This window comes from Acipenser ruthenus, chromosome 5 (genome assembly GCF_902713425.1).
Source record: "Acipenser ruthenus chromosome 5, fAciRut3.2 maternal haplotype, whole genome shotgun sequence".
Lineage (NCBI taxonomy): Eukaryota > Metazoa > Chordata > Actinopteri > Acipenseriformes > Acipenseridae > Acipenser > Acipenser ruthenus.
Window position 1 is genome coordinate 4,568,524 of NC_081193.1, and position 16,946 is coordinate 4,585,469.

The 16,946-nt window shown below is 39.9% G+C and overlaps 1 protein-coding gene across 2 annotated transcripts; it reads right to left on the bottom strand.

Annotated features, from left to right (window-relative positions):
- Positions 1-12: 12 nt before the first annotated feature.
- Positions 13-16,849, bottom strand: LOC117403096 (ubiquitin-conjugating enzyme E2 J1-like). Of its 2 annotated transcripts, none has more exons than XM_034005026.3 (8): positions 16,425-16,849; positions 8,868-8,941; positions 8,303-8,434; positions 7,644-7,728; positions 6,112-6,217; positions 5,669-5,798; positions 5,069-5,197; positions 13-1,771 (listed from the first exon to the last, which is right to left on the bottom strand). In XM_034005026.3, the coding sequence occupies exons 1-8, from the start codon at positions 16,453-16,455 to the stop codon at positions 1,490-1,492; spliced, it is 969 nt and encodes a 322-aa protein (XP_033860917.1). In that variant the 5' UTR covers positions 16,456-16,849; the 3' UTR covers positions 13-1,489. The 2 variants fall into 2 exon arrangements, with proteins under 2 accessions (XP_033860917.1, XP_058879534.1); XM_059023551.1 differs by lacking the exon at positions 16,425-16,849 and adding an exon at positions 15,054-15,135.
- Positions 16,850-16,946: the final 97 nt, after the last annotated feature.

The window sequence follows — 16,946 nt, forward strand, 5'->3', positions numbered from 1 at the left end:
ACAAACAAGCAATTCCTTATTATTTATTTATTTTTTTCCTGAAACATCAAATGATAACCGTAACAAAACCTGATTGATATACACATGTAATATTTATCCTGTCCTAACGTCTGGGAGATGCCACGTGAATTCATCTCATACAGCCTCAAAGGGCTGTAATGCTCTTCAAACTATTCTATTCCCTCAAGATCAATTCGGTGTCTTGGTATCTCCTCCCCGCCAGCCCCGCATTATTGACGCATTAAGGAATGAAATTCAACTCTATCATTATGCATTCAGTTTGAGTTGCTGATACTGTAACTCAGAATACCCTCCAACATGTTGTAGACCCTGTACTCAGGCAGGTCCAATATATTGTAATTAACTGAGGTGGCCAGACTTGCTACTAGTGTGGACCCATGGGGAGTGAGAGCATTTCATTTTTAGCATGTGTGCAGCAGTATCTTGTTTAAATGTTAACCCCCCCAACCCACAAATACACCATTTCACAGCAGAGCCTACATATTATTAATGTAAAAGACAGATGGGATTTCTCTTGTTCCTTTTGTTGATGTGCAATAAATGTATCTGAAATCACTCCCCGTTATATTTATTATCATTAGGTCATTCTTATTGATAGTGGAATGTTGAAATATGCATGCTAGCATTTAAATATTGACATACAGTAGATAGCCAGTTTTCTTCAAGGGGAAGTCAAATCTCAATTATTGTTATTTTTGTTCAGTAATACAGAACACCTTTGTGAAATAGTCACTGAAAATACCTAACAGGCAGTTGTTGTGCCTATTTACTCACTACAAATACAATCAAAGATGAATTAAGCCATGGCCAAAGGGACTTCATATTTGTGGCTGGGGTTTACTGGCAGCCAACCACTTGGTTCAAGTAACTGTAAACACTGTAAAGCTTTGTTTGTACTGCAGACTATGAGCAAGACATTATACAGCATTGAGGTTGTTGAATATAGACAGATAGATAGATAGATAGATAGATCAAATAAAAAAGCAACATTAAAACCCTTTTTTTTATAACAATATCATATGATATATTCTGGTATATATTATAATAAATATTCTGACATTTGTTAGGAAGCATTCGGTTTACATAGTTAATATAGAGATTTGCCATCATTAGGGACTGCATGGTTTATAGCTGTTCTGCCATTCTTTGTTTAAAGAACTGGTTGTATACTATGAGCAATAAAGTGTAGCGAAAAACAAAATTGGCCTCTTTTTGGGGTTAAACTATTTTTAACATGTATTTATAAAATAATAAAAAAAATCAAGCTAAAAAAGAACAGCTGTCCACTACTGTATATTCATCCCCTGAATTTAATATTCAGATTTATATTACACCCATTCAAAGCCAAACAGTGAATGAAATCCCCATTATCTGCCCCATGCCTGAATGAAGAGCGCTGTAAACTGACTTTGATACTATACAGTAGTCTACAGGATTACAGGCTGGCTCAGATGAAGCAAGAAGAGCGTTACAGTTCGTAGTCAAACTTGTACTCGCTGGCCAGGTAGATCCTTCGGAAGATGAGGGCAGCAAGCGCTAAAGTCAGAACCACTATGAGAACAGCCAACCCCACGTGGCTGGAGCCCTCAGGCTGGCGCTGGAGCTGCGGGTAGGTGGGGGAGGCAGGCGTCCGAGGCTGCTGGCTCTGCTGCTGTGTACGACGTTGTCGAGGGCTCAGAGGTCTGTTCAGAGGGCCGGGCTGGGAAGCCTCTTCCCTGGGACTGCTCTGGGGGCTGGTTTGGGAGTCGGCCTAAAAGAGAAGCGTGAAAGAAATTCATTCACTCCGCACCTCTATTCAAAACACTGACAATGTGAGTGAAGTCCGGCATTCATTTTTCCTCCCTTCAAGCTAGTTATCACTGTGCAGTGGAGGAACATCAATTCTCTATAGCAGCAAAAAAAAAAAAAATACCCAACTAATAGGGACCAAGTATCATTTTGTGTAACAAAGTATTCAAGACATTATTAGTGGAAATTTCTGAATTCACAGCCAATGTGAACCAAAAGCAAGCATACCTGATTTTAGCCTGTGTAGGTCAAGAACAAGATCATTTAATGATAGGGAGTTAATGTATTATTGCATAAACTGGTCTTCAGTAATTACAGGCAAAAGCAATTTAAACTAGAAAGGAGGAGTTTCAATAGTTCTGCAAATATAAAGTTGCTAGCTGAAACGTTCTCTTTATTAACCTATTCCACCCTTTTCAATGACTAAAAAAGGTTGGTCATAAATATAGCTAGATTTTACTTCTATAAGAACAATTGTGTGTGTGTGTGTGTGTGTGTAGGATTGCAAGCGTCTGTGTATGGATTACAACAACACTCGCACACACTCTTCCCCTCATACACAGACCCTATAGTGTACAGGAATAACAAACCAAGCGGGAGCTATCACAAAAATAATCAGGTATTGTCCTAGCTTCCAGTGTTCAGCTCTGATCAAAAGACTAAAATGCCTACCAATATGCTGTGCTGTGAGAATGATGTTAAGTAACAGTGGCTTCTGTTGACTGTATTATTCTATTTTAGAGATCACAAAGCTCAATTGTAAGCCGGAAAGTATTCATCTTTTTCAATCTTACCGAAGGTACCCTTGGTGCGGTTTTGGACATTTTTTTGTTGTTGTCATTGTCGTTGTCGTCCCCTCACTCCCACTCATCTCTAGCTCTGTCACAGCTGAAACACAGCTTATCTGAGATTTAACCGTCATTTATTACCGAGTACTGGGCTGCATTTACTGGAGTCAGGTGGCAGCACTGAACCGAAGCCAACTTCTTTAAAGGATCAGTTATGTAAAAGTCAAGCTGGCCTTTCAATATTAAGAGATAAATGCCACAAGGTTTATTTGGGTAAATTGCACTCCCACAGCTATTTTTAAGAGCATCAGTTCTTTTTATAATAACGTTCAGCAACATGCAATGACAGCACAGCAAACACGGAAACGCACTCCAGTACTTAAAGAACTGGGCTTCTATTCTTGGGCACTGGAGTTGTATGTCTTGCTTGCACAGCACCACTGGCATGAGAACCCTGATACACACATAGTACCTACTGACAAACACAGCTAATTCAGCACATACTGCAGCAAAGCTTCAGTAATATAGCAATAGACACGGATCCGGGAAGGAAAACAGTTACCTTGTTCTTTCAGTGTGTTTTTCTTCTTAATAATATAACAAGCATTGGTAAGTTCTGCTGCCCATCCCCAGTTTCACTAAATCAAATGATGTTCCTGTGCCAGGGAGCTCTGCAATACTGCATATGGCTCAGCTCTCTTGCCTTGCACCACAAAGACAGGAGCCTTTTTACAGCACCAGTGCCTTGTATATTTTTATTATTATTAGCTTCAGGTACAATAAAAGCACCGGCATGAGATTTAGCATATTATTTAAAAATCAATGATGATAAAATCTATGCATATGTATGCAGGTCTGGTGCTTATTGTAGATTATACATTGTATTGCAATAATAACAACCACCAGAGTTTTATACTACTTGCTCCAAAGCTTTTCTTCAGTGCTTCTGGGGTTAAAGATGATTTGGCACCAACTATTTTATAGTGTTTGTTTTAAAACAATCGCTTACTCCAGGTTACAGTACATTTTGTTAATGATAATGGGGATTTGCACTTCAAACTCAAAACATAAAAGTATAGCTAACTTTACACCATACAACACAGACTTTCTGTCTTGCAAGCCACTGTGCTTTTTCAGTTACATTTCTTGATATTTGTTTAACATGATTAATAGTATGAGGCATTGCGGACCTGGATTGCACCGCACCTTCTTCAACAGCTGTTTAGGCCTGGGGCCAAATCTGTTTAGAGGCAGTTTCATGGCCTGGTTCTGCTACAGCACAGCAAACAGGGCTGTGAAAATATATCTAACGGTGAGGGCCTGGAGCTGTCTGTGCCAGTGGAAACAGGTTATTATTATTATTATTATTATTATTATTATGCCAAATCAACCAAGATTTTAATATGTCCCGGTGGAGTCATCTCAGATTTTGTTCTAATAAAATACATTCTGCACAAATGCAAAATGAATGTTTTCTGCACAAATGCAAAATGTCAGCTTAATATGCGCAGTAGACTTGGGGGGCCCCAAAGGCAAGCAGCCCCGTGTTTAGCAGCTACTACACTAAAGTCCCTCCAAGAATCCTTCCACAATAAATATTTTTTGGAATAAATACTTAAATGTTAAATTAACTAAAGAAACTACTGGCAATGCAAAATATGTACAAATAATATACAGGGTGAATAGAAAGTAAGTTTATCACATCAATGCACCATGCTGGTTAGTTCAGACCAAACAGAAAAAAACACTGTCTATGCTCACTTTAAATACAAACTTGTGTTTCCCTCTAGGGGAAGGTTTATTAAGATGCACCATACTGCAAGCGGAAGTCCTGTTGCATCAAAGTAAACGCCTTAAATATGAATCCGTTTTTGGAATCTATAAACAATAATATACTATATGTGTTCAGCCTCCCATCTATTCAAAACATTATACACTGCCACAGCAGACAGCAGACAGCAGGCAGAGGAGGGGATGGTCAGAATTTTGAAGTCGCTTGCTATGATGCTGTTAGAGGTGTCTTCTTTGGTCAGACCCTGTGATTTAACATCCCTGTGTGTGGAAGGTACACTGCTCGCCTTGCAGTCCAATGCAACACAATAAATCTTATGGCTTAATCTATAGCATGACACAGATGAAGTGTACCGACTGCCAGGTAACAGCGTTGGAGGTTAGATAAGAATGCTTATGCAGAGTGACAGTTCGGTGCTACGCTTGCATTATCTAATAAATGTTGCTAATGATAAAAAGGGTTTTATAAGCTCCACACATTTTCCCTATCTCTTTTGTTGGTTAAACAGATTTTACTTGAAAATGAAAATGATTTTCCACAGTAATACATTTTACTATCAAGGCAATTTGCCTGTGGTTTGCCCATAGAGAAAGAAAACATATAAACCACTGAATTTGTTTAAAATCCTATGGTCAGTTACAAAAGAAAACAAGTATAACTAAAGGCAGAAGTGTGTTACCGCTTCAGGGGACTCTGGAGTTTCTGCCTGGGTCCCAGATTCAGACGCCTGCTCTCCGGACGGCTCTGAGCTCACTGGGCTGACCGGTACCTGCTTCTGGGCTGCTTTACTGGAAGAACTGGATTCCGCCTGTAAAATCAAGCACAGAGAATATTTATTTTTGCTGCTGCAAAAATAATAATGGCAAGTGAAATACACAGTAGTGCTTTTATTTAAATGGAGCTCATCTAACCTGTCTTATCAAAGACAGGTGTTCACATTATTTTATATATGACTGAACTATCCTGTCAAGGGTGTTCATTGGCTTCCCTGCTATGTGAAAATTACCAGAACATCTGCTGGAAAAAAAAAAAGATGCCACAGTTGTTTTAAATGCCAACTCTGATAACTGTAGCTGTCTTTGGAAACTATGTTGTGTTTCTGAAAGGGGAATCCACCCTCTAATCACATACGTAATCATTTTTCATTTCAAATCTTGTGAATGTCTCCTTTCTGAATGTACAAAGATCACGGAGGTGCTGAGCTATCACCATAGGTAATCAGTTCTTCAGAAAAAAAACACAGACATACGTGCAAAAAAGTGCCCAGTAACTGGTGTACCTTAAAGCTGATCTGTCTTGCAAGCTCTTTGGCCTCCATGTCATTGTCGCTTGGATTGCTATTGGAGGTCACAGGCAGCAGAGCAGACCGCATGCTGCCCCCACACGCCGCACAGCAGAAGTCCTGGGACCTTAAGGACACAAGGAATCACAGGATAGATTTAACACAGAGCCAAACCAGCTTGGCATTTCATTGACATTTTTTTCAGAAAACCTGAAATAACGCATACGAGTACTGATTGTTAGCAAGCTAATGATCAGTGCTTATCCCTAGATTATTGGGGTGTTTATTGTGTGCCCAACTCGTATAAAAGAAGCAGTGCACAGCCTGTGGAGGCAGAAGTTCTGGTGTGCGAGTAAAACCCCCGCAAAAAATAACCTCTTCTTCATCTAGCTGTGTCTGGGTGTGTAAAGGGTTACCGCTTCATAGAACGAAAATCGTACTTTTTGGCGAGGGCTTTCCGTTCTTCGGGAGTGTAATCAAGAGACCCTATTGCACCCTCTCCTTTTGTTGGCATGAATCCGATTATAGCTATTAGTGCAGTTCTTACTGAAAGAGAAAAAAAAAACAAAAAACCTGTAATTCAACATTAGATTAAATTAAATCATAATTCATATGAAAGCACATCACATGCTGTCAAGCCAAACATCCACGTTACATAAGATGGAGAAATGCTCTGCTATTGCTCTGCTAAAGCTTGGATTTACCTCTTAGAGGACACGCCCTTTGAGCTTCCCCTCAAAAAACCCTCTGCAATGAATGACATGGACAGACTGCTTGACAGAAGGCTGTGTCCTAACATGAAGCAAAATGCATCTGGGAAAGTTATGAAATAAATCTGCAGCTTTTTTTATTTTATTTATTTATTTTTTTAAATTTGTATTTACGTTAAAGTTGTATTGTCTCAGAAGAGAATGTATAGGAAACCCTGAGGAGGCAGCAATCACAAAGCACATATCATCTACCCACCCCCAGTTAATAAATGTGTTTCAAAAGTGTTTCATGTAAACACAGAACATAAACACACCTCACCAGAATTAGCTTTAATTTTCTGTATTATAAAGGCCAAGGTCTGGTTTGATTTTCCTGGAAAATGTAGTTTTGGGTAATTTAAAAGGAATTTCATTGACATTATATAATGATGCTGCAAACCCAACTGAAACACTTTCAGATCGGGTAATCCCCCCTGAACTGCACTGACCTTCAAAGGTTATTCCCCTGTGATGTGAAACCCAGCTGTGGCTTACCCCTGCATGGTATTAATCACATCTACAGTCTATTGTGTTGCCACTGATGTGAAACCCAGCTATGGTTTACCCCTGTATGGGTTTCTGCACAGGGTCCTTCAGAAGGTTGGAACCATAGACTTCAAACAAATATTTATCTTCAGGCAGGTATGAAAAGGCATGACAAACTGAGTTCTTTGTGCAATGTGGAAAGACACTATTGTCTGAAACTACTGTGAAATTATATTTTAATTGCCTTATGACTCCAAAGACTATATAATTATGAACAAACAAAACAACTCTGAATCAGTACTGTAAGAGGAAATTAGATAAGTCCAGGTAAAGATTTATTTTTTAAATAATCTCTAGGTATTTTGTTTAGTGGCATGACACAAGTAATTAATTTTCTATATTTAAAGGCAGAAACAGACGAATTACATAATCATACATAATCCGCCCTTCAAAAATGCTAACTGTGACCAAAATGTTATTCTGTTTGATATTGAAAACAGTAAGCTTCTGCAGTGCACCTGTCCTTTTACTGTACTCCTTCACTGAGGACTGTACTTTCAATGGATTACACTTTGACTGGTCTCAGTTTGTTCTGCGCTCCTCTCTGTACTTGCTTTTCACTTACTGTTTTATTTATTGACAGATTCCATTTGACAAACTGTATGAGATTTTCAACTGTGTGCCTCTGGGCAGACTGTAAAAGTGTCTCCGAAGTGTAATATTAGGAGAGTACATACTGCTCCAGGAGGGCTGCCAGGTCTCAGGGTGATGTCCAGAGATGCTTAAACAGATCTTCTTACCAACTTCAAATCTCCCATTTGGCTGAAACAGAATTGAACATTAGCCATTAGAATTATTTTATTTATTTATTTATTTATTTAAAACAGCACCATCCCCTAAAAAGAAATTCAGCACAAAACTTCTAACATGCTCGACAAGTAATGCTGCCGAATACCCATTTGCCAACATTACTGGATCATTTTTCTGATTAAATAAATCCATTACTAGCGATTACCATCAGTGCTCGTCCGGAGAAGTAGCTGGTTAATCTCAAACCTTTGGCAAGTTGGATCTTAAGGGTGGGAGGTGGAAAGCTACAGAGGCTACTGTACACAATGCTTCTCCTATGGGCTTCAATATGTTATAAAGTATGCTTTTAAGTTAAAAAGGCAGTTAAAATATACCCAGGATTGAAATAAGACTCCCATTGCATAGTGGTCTGAGCCATTCCTGGTTTTACAATGAGCTTAATAAGACACACATGAGCTTGTTACCGTACACTGGGGCTAATTAAGCTTGTATTGAAACCTGGAATGAGTGAAACTGCTATGCAATAGGTGTCTTATTTTCATCCCTGTACACATATCAGTTAGAATGCATGTAACAACACTCTTACTGTGAGCAGTATAATGCTGGGGGGTTTCATCGGATAGTCAGGAGGAAGCACAACTCTGCCATGATAGACACCGCCGTCAAAATCTGAATCAGGAGGGCCACGGACTGTGAAGTGCCACTCGAAGAGGTTATCCTGAGACAACAAACAACAGAAAATCAAAACGTACAGCACACTTGCCAACGTTAATAGACTTGCTGACTGCAGCAGTGACAATAAAACTTGTGACAAGAGGACCTGTCTCTTGTAACAGCCAGAACACAGACATGAAACAGTTTTTTTTTCCTCTTCAAGCCTCACGTTTATAAAATCACATGTCACAATGGTGATCTGAAGAATAGCCACTTTATTTATTTGTTGTTTTGTTTGAAGGATTTAATAGTACTGGTTTGTGAATAAGGGTTAATTTTGGAGATGGTTAAGTACCCTGGCATTCAAAACAAAACAAATCCATGCACTCCTCGACGTAAGGAACTATTCAATTCGCAAACGCATGTGCACTACATCACTTAAAACCGATGCTTGTTTCAGCTTGGACAGTTCCCCTACACCTCTGAGCTGTTCGTACCTCCAAGGGCTGTGCGTGATAGTGTTCTGTTGGATCCCTGAGTTCAGCTGCCTCCTTCATCAACCGCTTCACAGCTACGGAAACATAAAAGACAAAACACGACACTCAATTGATCAAATTGCGGGGTGAGCAAATGATTTAAGCAGGACAAACCTGAGCAGCTGCCATTACCTTCTGGTACTACTGTGGGTCAGCTGCCACAGCAATGCCAGGTATGTATTACATAAACCATGGATATTGGGTACAATTTCAACAGCAAATAGAACAAATTAGAACAAGTTACAGCCAGGAGAATTTTACACACTGGTCATTAAGAACCGAAGCAAGGGTTAGTTCCACAATAGAAATATGTATGCGTCAGTCATTATTTGCCAATCACCAATAGGTATGAGCCAGCTTTGAATGAGCAAAGATGGTACGGAACTTGCTACACACTAGCGAAGTTCAATGAATCAAGCTCATAAAAGTAAAATTATATAAGCAGATCGTTATGAGGGATCTCAGCGAGCATTAAGACACATGTGACATGGTCCTATCAGCAAAAACAGCTGTGCATTTTAACCCTTGACTTATAAGTAAGCCAGGCCACATGCCAAATGATGATCCAAGTAAAGCATCCAACGCTGGTTACACAAGGCCTGGGTGTGCAACCACTAAGAATGCATGTACAAAAGAAATTTTTGCAACACTATATGACAATGTTTTTTTTCTATTCTAAACCAATTTGCTTGTACCAGCTATAGTATAATGGTCAGATACAACACTGTCATTGCAGACTGACATTGTGAATATTATTGGACACTTTTTTTCTATATCTAAATCAGGGCATTGATCTTGTTTTTTTCACCGTACTGGGCCAGATGACCTTGCCCTGGTGGTAGATCAATACTGCTGTGGGCAACTGGCTCCCTCTCACTCACTTTCTGTGCTGTAAACTAGTTTGTTCCAAGGAAATCATGATAGTGTCCCACGTGCTGGACTGATCAAGGCTACATCTACATCACTCTGCATCAGAGCTTACAGTGAGGAACACAACAAGTATATGCTTTTACTACAGTTGGAACTAGCTCAAGCCAAACAACTACCTGTCTGATTACAGCTCAAGGTTGTATACATTTTCCATTTACTGCCTGCGGTGCCTACAGTCTTTTAGGAACGCACACTGTAACCGTTAGTAACATGATTCAGGATGTTCATTTAAAATAAAACAACTTCATTTTTCTGACAAGAATTTGTAGCCCCTTGCAGCACAAAGTCTTTTTTTAATTTTTTTTACAATCTGTAAACATAATCCTATTCAGACATATTCAAACTACTTCTATAAACATGCAGCATACAAATAAAAAAAACCCTGCCGTAACACAGGCAATATGAGCAGCCAGGACACACCGGTTCACTGGGACAAAACGCGAGGGTGTTTGAAATGTTCTGCAGGTATTCCTCAAGGGTTACAGACTCCCTTGCCCTGAATCGACTTGCAGGGACATACAGCTCTTACTACAGAATACATGTCAGGGTGCTATTTGCTTAAGAGAGGTGCAGCACATACACAAAAGTGTGTGCTTTATATCAAAGGTTTTTCTTACTTATAAAGTGTAACACCACAATTAAAATAACATCAATGTATATAATGTGTTCATTTTAGTTAACTTATTTCAGGAAAGAAACAGACACCTGATATTGTACTTTTAACCCTTTAGAAATGTACAAGGGACATGTGTCCCACAAATAAAATGATGCTAACGTTCTTACTTTTGCAACGAGGTGCACGAAACAGGGTTTAAAATGTACTGACGGGTTGGATCTGGTCATCCAAACTGTCAGTTTCCTCATAATATGCAAGACACTCTCAAATGTATATTAAGAACAATAGCTCAATTCCTTGTGGACCTTAGGGGGTTAACAAGTATCTCTGAAGAGCACAAACAGCTTTAAGAAGCAAAATGCAATCATGCCAAGGGATCACCACAAAGAGGAGACAGGAGAAAAGACCCCCCCCCCCCCCCCCCCCCGAGTGAAATGAATGTGAAAGAAGTATAGAAAAGGGCAGCTGTATTCAGCATATTTTTGCACTGGCTGTTCTGTGTGGGTGTAAATCCAATCCAGCACTCACAAAAGTAACAAAATCAATCTAAACTGACAGCTGTGCAGGTCTCCAGTGTAATATGCCCTGACAATCTCTGCCAGCCCAGGACTTTATTTAGTTGTCAAGGTATTTTTCTTTATTTTTTATAGACAAGATTTGCTTTGACTGAATGCACAAAGGATTCAAGGGTCAAACTTTCTCCAGTTTTTTTGCGATAAACTTTGGAATGTGCATAGCAACAGTGTGTTCTTGTAAAAAACAAACAGGTAGCTGCCGTAATACATTTCATTATACAATACAGTCAATTCTCATTAAAACAAACTTGAATTAAATACATTTCTTGATACTATGAATTTCTTCCACATGATCCCGGCTAAATTTAACAGTTTCTTATTGAATTAAACAAATTGCCCTAGTTCGAACAGCTGGGTGTAAAGGACATTGGGAAATGTATTAATGTGCACCCAAATTCCCATCTCTCTACTGTATTTTAGTGCTGTTTTAGGACTACTAATCCTATGATGCATTTTGAGTTGCCATAGACAGTTTTTGAGTTGCCAAGTCTTTTTGACCTGATGTGCCATTACTGTAACCTGATCAAAAACTGTTATATATTCTCATTTGTGGTTTGTGAGTTCTCTGCTGTAACACTGAGAGCTTCTTCCTGCTGGAGACGGGTAGACACGGTTGACCTCAGAAACAAAGTGTTCTTTCTTAGTCAAGACGACGGCACCTAATCCTCTCTAACTTCTGGGGACTTCATTTCTGATTAGATGGTTTATTAAGTCCCAGCTCACAGATCGGACAACTCTAATGACGTAAAGGTTTTTGGTCACATGGCTCTGACACAGGATTATAATTTTGAACATTAAATCCTGTTATATAATGCATTTTAGTTTTCTCTACAAACTGTTCAGGATTAAACTAGCAATGAGGCAGACACTTACATAACATACTGATGCTCTGCATGCTGTGTGGTCCAGTGGTTAAAGAAAAGGGCTTGTAACCAGAAGGTCCCCAGTTCAAATCCCACCTCAGCCACTGACTCATTGTGTGACCCTGAGCAAGTCACTTAACCTCCTTGTGCTCCGTCTTTCGGGTGAGACGTAATTGTAAGTGACTCTGCAGCTGATGCACAATTCACACACCCTAGTCTCTGTAAGTCGCCTTGGATAAAGGCGTCTGCTAAATAAACAAATAATAATAATAATAGAACACCCCTGCACATACCACACAGCATCCAACCTTTCATTACACTAACTGCTATTCTTTTCCTTCTCATTGTGCAAGATGTCATGAACAGACTTCATTTTGAATTATGCAGCTATTTTACTGAAGTTGGAGATAAAAAAATAAAAATAAACCAGGAACAATTGCCTTTTTTTCAGTTCCTTAAAACCTCATTATAAAAATAACACATGAGTCAGTCAGCTTTAGCTTTTGTTACATTAGGTCACCTGTATCAACAACTAGCAAACCCAACTTCTTAGTTTTATAATAGATGCATCACCACAACAATCTTTGGCTTCCCATTGGTCTGAAATCGATCAGTGTAACAGACATACCTTTTTCATTGCATAGCCCTTGTGTATTTCCTTACAAAGCAGCACCATGCATTAACACCCAAATACTGTAATTAGGGGTACAGTACCAAAACTCATACTGTAATTAGGGATACAATACTAAATCTCATATTGTACTGAAACTGCTCTTCTCTCTGTCACTAACTCCCTCCTCTGTCCTAATTCTCCTTGACACCTCTGCAGCCTTTGACACGGTTGACCACTATTCTCCTGTCCTCCATCGCTGACCCGGGACTCTCCGGCACTGCTCTTGCCTGGTTCTCCTCCTACCTCGCTGATCACACGTACCGGGTGTCTTGGCCTAGCTCACTCTCTGCCTCTTGCTCTCTTTTGACAGCTGTCCCACAAGGCTCAGTCCTGGGACCCCTCCTGTTTTCTCTCTACACCCGCTCCCTGGGTCCCCTCATCTCCTCCGATGGCTTCTTGTATCATCTCTATGCTGATGATGCCCATATCTTCTTCTCATTTCCCCCGTCTGACCCCGACGTTTCCTCCCGTATCTCGACATGTCTCTCGGCCATCTCCTCCTGGATGCACTCACATCATCTCAAACGTAACCTCTCCAAGTCAGACCTCCTTTTCTTCCCCCGCTCTGAATCCCCCACTGCTGATCTCTCTATCTCTATTCCTCTTGAATCTACAACCCTCTCTCCCTCCGCATCCACCAAGAACCTTAGTGTCACCCTTGACCCCTCCCTCTCTTACTCTCAGCACATCTCTACTCTGGCATGCTCCTGTCGCTTCTTCCTCAGCAACATATGCAGAATTCGTCCCTTCCTCACTGACTACTCCATGCAACTCCTACTTCAGGCCCTGGTACTGTCCCGCCTTGACTACTGTAACTCCCATCTGCCGGCCTTCCTGCCTCTGCTATCTGTCCACTCCAGCTCATCCAAAACTCTGCTGCTCACCTTGTCTTTCCCTTCCTCACTTCTCCCACGCTACACCACTGTTCTGCTCTCTGCACTGGTTCCCTATGGCTGCTTGCATCCAATTCAAAACTCTTGTACTCGCCTTCTGCTCCCTCCTATCGGCAGGCTATCATTACACTCCTGTGGCAGAGCAGGGCACTGCCCTTGGAAATACTGGCAGCGATGGAGTTAAATTCTCCTCCCTGCCCAGGTTGATTGCGTCAGGTGGGAGCAATCAATCTGGGCAGGGATGAGAATTTAACTCCATCCCTGCCAGTATTTCCAAGGGCAGAGCCCTGCTCTGCCACAACCCCTCTCACCCCCTCCACTCCTCCACCACTGGCAGATAAGCTGTACCAACTCACCCGCTCCCAGAGCCCGCTCCTTCTCCACCCTTGCCCCTCAGTGGTGGAATGACCTACCCACGGATATCAGGACTGCTCGGTGCCTCCTCAAGACACACCTGTTCAGACAGCATCTGTAAACCTCAACTCTCGACTATACTGGACTATATGACACCCAATTGTGCCAGTACTTGCATCAGCTTGTACTTGCACTGAACTGCTCCATACCATAGCGCTACTACTGCTCTGAACTACAACTACGTCCTGTATCTTATACCTGATTTTACTCTTATAGGTATCAGTATTTACATTTTTTGCAATTTCTCTTATCTGAAATAATTATCATCCATTTATCGTACTTACTATGAGCTCTTACTGGACTTTACTCGTATAAGCAATCATTTTTACCATAAAAGTTAACTGCTTTTAGTCAAACTCATTCTTAAATCTAATTATTTACTGTATTCTTTATTTTCCTCTTATTTGACTTATCTTCTACTGACTATTGTACTTTATAACTACTCTTATCTGTAATGTGATAGTCTGTAATGTGATATTCTGTAATGTGATACTTTGTACTGTGATATTTTGTAAGTCATCCTGGATAAGGGCGTCTGCTATGAAATAAATAATAATAATTGTAGTCCTGGGCAAGGTAGGTATGCAGAGTATATGACCTTCCCAAACATTTGCATAAAATTCCAAAGCGAATGTTTCCGACAAAAGATAAAACAGAACCGAATTCTTCTGTACAATGAAAAAGTGTCAGCAGTGTCAGCACTAAGCTGGTGGCATTCCCGGGAGCTCATCGCACACTTTGCTGCATTGTAGTTCATATTAACATCTCTTAATAATTTTAATATGGTAACATAAATCAAAAGTTATGACAAGACTTATACCTCAGTAGGGATAACCGTGACTTCATACTTAGTCTGGGTGTTCTGATGTTGAGCGCTGTTTCCTTTTTAGGTTTGTTGATGAAAGGTGCTGGTGCTAGTACTAGCAGGCACATGCCAGTGTACTCCAACCTAAACCTTTGTTAAACAAATGCACCCTAAGTGTAAAGCCGACACTGGAAGTGGAGTTTAATTACTCTGTGTAGACCTAATAAAATTAAATAATGATGCTAAACTGACTAAAATAGCCAAATGCAAAAGCATTGAAAAGAAAATGCAATGTTAGTTGAGGTTGTGAACCACTGTGAAACTGGAATACGCAGTAAACTGGGTGAAACAAGCAAAAGGGATGCTGCAGACAAATACCTGGAAGTTGCTTCAAATGAGATGCTTCTGTCAGCTGGGCAGTTCATTTGTATTCAGGTAACTAGCTTCTGATTACCTTTGCTGCATTCTACTGGCACCTTGATTGAATTCAAGTGGAAGGGCCTTATAATACAGCTTTTTTTTAAAAAATAACATTAAAAAAACACAAAAAACCCAGCTATGATCCAGACCTTGTAGAATTTGTGATACCAGTTTTTGATTTTTTTTACTTTTTTTGAAGATTAATAATTTACATTGATTATGCTGCTTTGGAGAAACAGGTCATGACCTTTTTGTAAAGAAACCAGCTTCTAGCCTACACAATTTAATATTTGAATTGTAGGGGAAAAATATATGTTTTGTTCAGATTATTCTATGATTTTTTTATTACTATTATTCATTAATCTTGTGACCTGCCAATCAATGCCCCCTCTAATACCCACTTTCTGAAAGATACTAGGTATTTATACTGCAATTATGTTCTACCATTCAATATTTTTAATACGCCTACAGTACCACGTGTATTGTTTTACATTATTATTATTATTATTATTATTATTATTATTATTATTATTTGGCACATCCATTAGGGCCTAATCCAGGGTCTTTGTTCCAACCCGGTTCTGAATTGTTTATGGTCCAATTAAACCTCCATGCAGACCATGAAGTAGGTAATTATATCATTGTACCTGTTTAAACTGGGAGGACTGTGAATGGACGGCCCTGGCCGCATCAGATAATAACACGCATGACTAGCCAAATGGGTTGCTATAGACCGGACTGGTTGCAGTCGCTTAACCGTACTGTTCAACTACACAGTGTTTGTTGCTCGTAAGTTCCGACACATGTTTGTTACATACACCCTATTGTTTTGTACACACGTATCCACGGTCTGTAAATTGTAAGTGTGTAAAATAATGTAAAATACACTTAATAAATAGATCCGATGGGTGCGGCCTAGGTTAACGAGTACCAACACAGCGAAAACAAGTAAAGAAAGCAAGCTAAAGACAGCTCCTTATGGGCCTAAAACAAAAAAGAAGCGAAGGAAAATCAAAGATAAATGTAAACAAAACAGAATGCGAGATAAAACAATACTATAAATAAAAACACGCACCGCGTCGCAAATGAAAATAAAGTTTGCATAACCGCATTAATGTTTTCTGATGTATTGATACCTGCCAGGAAGTAGATGTGCACACGTTAAAAAATGTGGAACTTAATTTTGACTGAATTAATAATAACAATCTCAAACGCAAAGCAATGATTAGACTGGGATACCGACGTTAAAAAAAAAAAAAAGCAAACAACACTGTTCATCCGGGTTTACATTAACGGAATGACTGTCAAAAACAAAGAAATGACACCTACCTGGACTCTTCAGGTTGTATTTGACTTCCATTTCAGATAAGGGAGACAAGACAATAAAAAATCTCCTCCAAACCGCTGGTTTGCGTTCTGATCGATATTCCCCAATCCGCAGTAGTCGGTGCAGTATATTTCCTCTCAGGTTCCCTTTAATGCTGTGGTTACTGTATGTTTAACGACGAACACATTGTGCACGACACTGTCGGCAGAGGTTTTTGTTTTGTGAAAATGTCCTGACGTGGCAGAAAGTTTGTGGATACTGCAGATACTGGTCAGTAAGATGATGACAGGTCTGAACTCCGCTACTTGAAGATTTGTTTAAAAACGCAACAACAACAAAACTTTATTTAAAACATTACACAGGAAGCACCTGCGTCTCCCCTTCTGGGTGAAAATGAAAGCGTTGGAGAGACGTATGAAATTGTAGCTCACGGTGCTGTAATGAAGATCAGCCTCGCCCTAAATAAGGCGCTCAACTTGTCTGATGAAATACTGCATTAAGTTACTAGTATCACCTGTTTTATT